General features: G+C 47.2%; 1 protein-coding gene across 1 annotated transcript; it reads right to left on the bottom strand.

The window, feature by feature from the left end:
• Positions 1 to 2,958: 2,958 nt before the first annotated feature.
• LOC132018519 (tubulin beta-4B chain-like) lies at positions 2,959 to 4,296 on the bottom strand. Its single transcript, XM_059401493.1, has 3 exons — positions 4,225 to 4,296; positions 3,422 to 3,572; positions 2,959 to 3,077 (listed from the first exon to the last, which is right to left on the bottom strand). The coding sequence occupies exons 1-3, from the start codon at positions 4,294 to 4,296 to the stop codon at positions 2,959 to 2,961; spliced, it is 342 nt and encodes a 113-aa protein (XP_059257476.1).
• Between the last annotated feature and the right edge of the window lie 4,443 nt (positions 4,297 to 8,739).

Raw genomic sequence — 8,739 nt, forward strand, 5'->3', positions numbered from 1 at the left:
GCATCTGGATCCCATTGAGATACCAATATTGATAGCAGAGCAAGGAAGCTGAAAATCGGGCCGCGGTGGAGAGTCTCCGCAGTGGGAGAGCCCCCCATAGGCTGAATACAGGAACAGTAAGAGAGGGAAAGGGCCTGGCAAGACCAGGAGATAAGTCAACAAATGAACTGTCAAGTCTGACGGCATAATGCTGGGACCAGAACCTGCAGTCCAGTCTGTAGCTGGAGCCGAAAGGAAGTGATGGGAAACCCAGACAGGGAAACAGGGAAGTGCATGTGAGAAGAAAGAATGGGCTCTCGACCTGCAGGGCTGCCGCAAAAAATCTCATGTTGCTACTCTGAGCCCAAGATAGAAATTTCCACGGTAGCCGCCTGCAGTTGCAAATATAACTTACCGAATTGGAACTAGTTCTAAGGCAAATTATAAGAGGGATTAGGTTTCTCTTTTGATTCTTTCTCCACTTCTTGCTACTCTTTCCCAAATTTGAGCACATGGGCTCCATCCCCTTCTGAAATTCTGTACCAAAGAAATGATTTAATACTAGTCAATTAAGGCCTTATTTTGATGCGTATATTAATTCTTCCAAGAATATTCACGTAGATCCATAGATTTCCAAAGGGACCTGGTCAAAAGGGACCTGAAAATCACATATACTAAAGTTAAAAAATATTCCAAAATCTATCTATCTTGGTTCCCCCTCTCCTGCAGAATTCCGAACAAGAAGTCATACAGTCTATCCTTGAACACCTTCGTTAAGGGGACACTCATTACAACATCCACTGTTGTACTGTTGTGTGACAAGTACTTTCTAGTGGTTACTTCATTTAACCCTTACCTTGACCCTCTGAAGTAGATACTATTAGAACCATTTGTTTGGAAAAAGAAGCTAAGGCTTGGAGAGATTGAATACTTGCCCAAGGCCATACAGCTAGTAAATAGAAACATCACTCAGTCTGTGAACATAGGTTCAGATGTTGGAACCCATTTCAAAGACCACGTGTTTTCAATTCCCCCAAACGGCCCATTCGTGGTCTGCAGAATTCTAACACAGCCCTGGGAGCCACCCAGCCCTGGTGTGCACATAATTTTCCCAGTTGTTCTAACACTCATATAGGTACCCCGGTGAAGGGATTTTGCAGATATAACTAAGATTCCAAGTGCGTTAGCCTTAAAATAGGGAGATTATGGGGGTGGGCCTCCTAGAATCCGATGAGTGCTTTTAGAGCAGAGAATTTCTTTCTGGCTGGTGACAGAAGAGGACATCAGAATTTCAAAGCAGTAGAGACACTCTCCTGCTGGCCTTGAAGGAGCAGCTAGCCTGTTGTGGAGAGGGCCATGTGCAGGGAACAGCAGGCAGTCTTGCGGAGCAGAGAATGGCCTCTGATCACAGGCCAGCAAGCAAACAGGAAACTCAGACCTACGACCACGGGGAACTGGATTCTGCCAACCACCCGAGGGCCATGGAAGAAGGCCCTGGGCTCCAGATGGAGCAGCTCAGGGTGGTCAGTTGAGGACACGAGCAGGAGACCCGCGACTCATGACCACAGAAACTGTAAGACAACTGTGACACTTTAAGCCACTGAGTTTGTGGTAACTTGGTACATAGCAATGAAAAACGATAGCATCTCCTTTTTGGTGAGTGTCTCAGGTCAGTCCCCCAGAAGCCAGCCTGAGACAAGGGTTTGAGTGAACTTTACCCCAAGAAGCAGGTGGAGGGTAGTAGGAATTGAGCCAGGAAGGGAAAGTCCCTAGATTGCATTTGCAAGCAGGTGCTGGGGTGGGCATAGAGCTCCCTGTAAGGGACGAGGATGACCATCACCCAGAGTGGTCCCACCAAAAGCCAGGGAAGCTAAGCAATTTAGCCCCTTGTCTGCCCTTCGGTAGTCCTCCTTCCAAAGGGGGCATGATGGGTAGGACACACAGCAGGGAGTCTAGAAAGAAGGGACTAGGGAGTCCCAGGAACATGGGCAAGTACCGACAGCATCTGTTATAAAGACATTACTTAGAAAGTTCCTTCATATCTATTGACACATACCCTTCAGCCATTGGTCCCCGTTTGGTTCCTTGGTTAAAAATGTCTGTCTTCAGTATCCTCTGCAGATGCCTATAATTTCCATACTCCTGAGGTGTTGCTTCACTAGTTAAAATTTCCAGTCCCTTCCTGGACTCCCAACCCACAGCCCCATGAAACAGGATATTGAGTTCAGAACTAGTTCGATGGTCTTGATTGCGAGCTATGAATGCAGCCCTGACCTCATCAGCTTCTGGGCAGCCTTGTCCTGCTGATGACTCATGTGAGGCTGTCCTCGTTCTGTTGGGGAGCTGCTGAGAACCCTCTCACCCTGCCTCTTCCTCTTATTAGTGTTTAGATTGTAGGGAGGGACGTTTCACCTGGGGGAGCTTTGGCCCCTTTAGGGGATTGCTAAAGGCACTGTGTTCATGACTCATTTGCACAGGTCTGCATTCAGTGTTTAACAGATCTAAAGTAGATAAAATGAATGGGCGAGGGCAAAGGCACATTATGATCCAAAGAGAAGATGGGCTCCAAGCCGCTGGCCCCACTCTGGTCATAACCTGTGTCTTTGGCCTTTGGCTTCCTGACATGGTTACCTGCAGGCCCTGGTCCTCTGACGTCACCAGAAGCCCATTAACTCCTGCTGCAAGGTTAGCCACTGCTCTGTATTCTTCACAGGTCACAGGCTCCTCTGCAGTGGGGGGCATATGGGCATATGGGCATATGGGTATATGGGTATATGGGCCCTCTACAGGCTGACACTCTTCCTTGAGTTGCCCAGAGAGGGGCCAGAGAAGGGGCTGACCCAGGATTTGGTGGAATCAGGCCAGGACTCAGGGTTCCCTGTGGACACACAGTCTCCATCTTGGCATTCAACCCTAAGAGTGGTAATTTGCACAGTGCTGAGAAGGGAGACTCACTGAGCCAGCTGCCACTGATCACGACTACATACGGAAGACAAAGTTGTCCGGCCTAAAGATCTGGCCGAATGGCCCAGACCTGACGGAGTTCATGGTGCCCGGCTCCAGGTCCACCAGGATGGCCCGGGGGACATACTTGTTACCTGTGGGGAACAGAGGCGGACTTAGATGTGCAGCTGCAAAGGCATCACAGACAAGGCTGTGCCTATGCGCCTTTCACAGCAGTATCATTAAAGAAAAGTCTAGCATCTGACACAAAAGTGAGCAAACAGAGGTGCTTTTCTGCCTCAGAAGAGGGGATAATGGCATGCTTAGTCATGGCCAACATGCAGGAGTCGTGAGGAACTATCTAACGTGTCGTTTTTAGCAGTTGACATTTAAAACGAATGCAAGAAGCATCTCTTTGTCATTTATCTGTTCCTCATCCATTCTGTCTGCCACAGTATGCAAAGCAAGCTTGACTGGGCAAAAACATTCAAATAATCACCAGCAGCTTCATTGTAGTACACGTTGATTCTCTCCAGCTGCAAGTCACTGTCTCCATGGTAACTGCCAGTGGGGTCGATCCCATGCTCATCACTGATCACCTCCCAAAACTGGGGAGAAAGAAAAAAAAAATCACATGATGGGCTGACATCCTAAACCTCAGTAGGGATGGCCCTTCTCTCCCTCTCTTGTCCTTGGAACAGCGGCCACTGTGGTCAGCCAGTGAAGGAGTCCTAGAGCTGCACCCCCATTCCTCCAGGGGCTGCTGCAGAGGGGCTTGGAAATCCGCAGAGCACTGGCCATAGGATGGCGACAGACTGAAAAGCTGGGAAGGGCGCGGAGGGTGGGCACAGCAGCTGCCCTCCTCCAAAAGCCATGGATGCTGGGGAGGCCAGCAGCCCCAGGCAGGGTGAATGTCACAACATCCCAGCTGATGGGTGGGTCCTGGGAGGATCCAGGACCACTTGGACCCCGCCCCTCGACTGCCTCCAGGGATCCAGGTCTCCTGGTGCAAACCCCACCCAGCCCTCCAGGCAGAGCGGTTTTAGACCACTGACATCCACAAAGTCTGCCGCCCCTACCCAGGGGCAGGGGTGGGTGGGGAAGGACAGGTTGGAGCAGTCTGGGATCCCCACCGGGGACAGTGGGTAGAGCTGGGCACGGTGAGGCACAGGCTTCATTGTGAATTAGTAGCAGGAAAGGGGGCGGGGAGGTCGGGGTGGGCAATATGGCGGTTGTGAAAGAGACCACGTCCTTGTCCAGGGGCCCGCCCACACCCCTGCACCAGGCTGGCTCCTGCCTCACCCACTGTGGTCGGCAGTCCCAGCGCCAGGACGTCACCTGCCGCCTCTCAGACAGGAAGCCAGACTCCGACATGATGTCTCATCATGTCGATGGTGCTCATATTAGGGAAATTATCTACCGTTCTGATCTGAGAAATCTGCAAGCATCAGACATCAATCAGAACAGACCTTTACAGGCAGAAATGGTCAGGACTGGCAGGGATTGTATGGATGAGAAGGGAAAGAGACGTGGGGCTGTAGGTGCATAATCAGGTTGCCCAGCCAGAATATTTTTTCTCCATAGTCAGCAGATTCTCAAACTGAACTGTTAAGGGGACAACAAGTTCACCGGTATGCTTGTTTAAACTTGGTGCAAGCCAAAATTTATGGGCTGTGGGTGGGGGAAAACCTGCCTACATTTGGGTGAAGCAAAGCAGAGGGTAAGAAATGGGCAATTGTGAACAGCCTTCATTGTTTCAGAGCTACCATATGCTATTAAATGCTGTGGGGGATGGAATAATGGTCTTGTGAGGTTGGTGTTGGTTCAATTAGTTATCAGGAGTGGGATGACTCCCACTGTTGGCTCTGAAGGACTAGCTGTTATCATCGGCTGGGCATGTCCCTATACTGACAGGTAGGTGTTAGAAGTCTTCAAAATCAGGGGTGGTCATAAGAAGTATACTTGGGAAAATACTAAAAAGAATAATGACTGAGGGTTAAATTAGGGAGTAAACCACAATTCGGAGTTTGTAAGGGAGTTTTTTGAGCAGGTTCTGAGATGTTGGTCTTCAAGCATACTTAATGGAAGAAATGAAGAGGATGGTGGCAATTTGATGGATTTCCTGATGTGCAGTAAATATTTCTGGTGGTGGCATAGACATTTGTGGGAACTCATGCACAGTGGTTACTTCTGCTCCTTTGGGAAGCCAGAATCATGGCCAATGCCAGACACCTGTTAAGGTCTATTTCACTGGGGTTCTCCATAGTTCTCTGTGATAGTGTTGGGTCTTTGGTAACACTGTCCATAGTTCTGGTCATGTCCTGAGGCAGAACATAGAAAATGGAGATGTTCTGCTAGACTTTCTGAATGGCTCACATAATCACAGCTCCAGGCACAAAGATTGCCCACATGTGATCTGCTGTACCAATCAAGCCCTCTGAGAGTCCTCTAACCCCCTAGCCTCTTTTTCTAAGGCTTCCTAGTAACCTGGCAAGGAACAAAGGTAAAGCCTCTCTGGGGCTGGGATTCCACCTTCAGGCTTGTAGATGTAACATGCTTTTGTAAGCCTTTTGGATCAACTAGTGCCTGCAAAACTGAAGTCAGAGGGGAGAATACAGCTATGGGGAGAAAAGCAGGCAGTCCACCTGAAGATCTTCTATGGGCTCATATGATTAGCTCAGTAATAGATACTAGATCCTCAATAACAGAATCTATTCCAACTATAGGCATTCTTCTCTCTTTCTTTTTGAATGCCCCTCCCGCTGGGAGACATTTGTCTAACCAAGAGATCATATGCACCCAGAGCTTGCACCCCTCTTTTTGACCATGTCCCATATCCTAGGATGTCTGAATTTCCTGCCCAAACTTCTCTGAGCCCACTTCTAGTGAATGTATAAGTCCCTCTTCCAAGTCTTCCTGCGGACAGATCATGCCTGCTATACGCGCCTTTAGGACCAGGGGAGACTCCAAATGAAGAGGGATGATGAAGTTTGGTTGTGTGCACTGGGACATCCACAAACATGCACATGAGACACAACAGAAACTCTGAACCCTGTAGTTCAAATGAGCTTCCCTGGTTGGCGATACTCCATGCACATTGTCACACATCATAGCGGTAAAAGTAACATGTCCTGACTCCATGGAGTGACAACAGAAACTCTGTGTATAGTCTTCCTCTGGACTCTGGCTTTTGTACCTTTCCCTTGGTTAATTTAATCTGTAGCTTTGATAGACGTTACCTATTAAAAAAAAATCTGTAACTGTGAAGATAAGAGCTTTCAGTAAGTTCTGTGAGTCCTTCTAGTGAACTATCAAACTTAAGGGTGATCTTGGAGATCCCTGACCTTGTGGCTGGTGTCAGAAGTAAAGATATTCTTGGGGACTGTTCCTTCTGACTTCACAGTTGGCTCAAATGTTTCTCAGTTTGTGTCAGAAGTGGGACTCGCTAGCCTGACTCATGAAACATGGTTCAAGAAGAGAAGGAAGAATGGGTGGGGGTTATTCAGGTGGACACAGGGGTCCCTAGAATACAGGAGAGCTGTGCTGCCTAGAGATTAGAGGCAAAAGTTGGCAAAAGAGAGGCGCCTGGGTGGCTCAGTTGGCTAAGGATCTGACTCTTGATTTCAGCTCCAATCATGATCTCAGGGTTATGGGATCCAGTCCCACGTTGGTCTCTGTGCTCAGCACAGAGTCTGCTTGCTCCTTTTCCTCTGCTCTTCCCCACTCCTGCCCCCCATGGCACTCTCTCTCTTTCAGACAAATAAATAAACAATAAAAAAATTTTTTTAAGTTGTCAAAAGAATTTAGAAATGACAGCTGCAACTCCTGAGAAGTGGGCTCACTGGGTGTATAAGGAAATGCAAAGTAACAAGAAACAAGCAAATATTAATCCCTTGGTTGTGATTATTGCCAATAACCAAAATGAAAGGTAGATGTTGGGTGGATCTTCAGGCGGAGCCAAGACTGGAATCTGAGTTATCACAGGACTACCACCAAAAGAAATAGTTTTAGTGAAGCCACAGATAGGCAAGACTTGAAAGATAATGGGGGGGAAAGGCAAAGGGGTGATGTGTGGGGTACAGACAGAGGCTCATGGCAAAAGCCTGGGAGTGCCACTGAGCAATGACCCCTGGGATTGCTGTTTGAAAATTCCAGAACATTCTCATTTAAAAGACAATTATAACTTGCTATTTGACATTGATTGAAATTTTTCCTATGACTGAAGAACATAAAATAATCTTTAAATGCTTGAAATTTTGAAATAATGTCCTGGGTAGTGTCAAAAATTACTGTAATGGGGAGGGGAGTGCTCAGAAAATTTCCATATAATAAAAAGGACGTTTGCATAGGAAATGGTACCAAGGGAATCCAAGGAGAGGTACTCATGAGCAGAGAGCTCCTTCTCCTTTAGAACTGACTTTGGAACCATCTGACGTGCTGCTGGACACTAAAGCCACTTAGGTGTAGTCATATAAGCAACTCTCTATTGATCAAGAAAGAGCTGCTTGATTTATGGATAGCAATTCCAAAGTGAGCATTTCCAAGCATCCTGTTTGGAAAGCTGCCACTCTTATCAAAGAACGTAAAAACAATTCAGCTTAGTGGGATGGAATGTATGCTATTTGCCTCTGTGTTTGTGTTCTGATTCATGATGGTGGCCAATAGCTGGGCCATGGGATCAGACAGATGGACTATGGAAAGCTGACCTATTAAAGGAATACCATATAGGGCACAGCCATATGAAAATCACTATGAGAATTTGAGAGGGTACATCAAAGTAGGACACGTCATTGCCCATGAGAAGGACCTCCTCCTGGTATTGGAAGTGGCTGGAGTTGGCAAGTAGCAATCCTTGAGATGACCATAGAATAATACATTCGTAGGCCCTATACCAATGCAGAGATGGGCAAATTTAGACACATTTCTCCTCTACCCTATAAGGCACAAAATGCCAAGTATACAGTCTGTCCATAAGAAAGAAAGAGGCTGTAGGTGGTTCTGAGGCAGCCTCCAAGGGGAAGGCACACACATAGCTATCAAATCGGACTGATGTGAGCAGCCCCTGGGGACTACAGCCAGGTTCCTGCTGTAATAGACACTTGCTCTGGATTGGGTTGTGGATACCTGGTGGTTGAGGTGAATGTTCCAAATACCAGAAAAGCACTGGACTAGAAGATTTTGTACCAATTTGAACCATCAAGGCACATTTCCTCAACTTTGATCAACTGTGAATATACTTTGATCCTGATAGTTTGAAGATGATTAGAACAGACAATGATTAAGGCACGAAGGGCAGGCTTACATGCCCTCATGAGTCTGTGCTGTTACTACTCTACAGTTCTTCCCCATGGAACCTCCACTTTATTTTTTCCTACCTGATATAGTGGCCCTGGGAGCACAGCCACAACCACAGGTGCCAGTGGCAAGGATGATCCCTAAACAAAAGACTGTCACTATACCTTTAAACCTTCTGTCAGAATTACTAAGGGCCTGATGGAGCAGGTGGTACATTTATCTCATCTTGCAAAATTGAGAAATTGAGATTAACAGTGAATGCAGCTATATTGCCTAGGGGTGAAGAAAGTCCACTATTCCTGTACGTATGTAACCCTATGTACCTGTATTGGAATGAGAGTGGATTGAGGGGAGGTACTTGCTGAACTGGTATTCCTAATGGCAATCTAGACCAGCACATTAGCCAAACCCAACATATTTTCCCAAAAGAGGTGGAAACGCCTGGTAAAATTAAACTGGTAAATGTGGAGTTCTATACAATGAAGGAAATGCAATATTATATTGGTGCCTTGAGAGACACTC

The sequence above is a fragment of the Mustela nigripes genome, chromosome 5, assembly GCF_022355385.1.
Source record: "Mustela nigripes isolate SB6536 chromosome 5, MUSNIG.SB6536, whole genome shotgun sequence".
NCBI lineage: Eukaryota > Metazoa > Chordata > Mammalia > Carnivora > Mustelidae > Mustela > Mustela nigripes.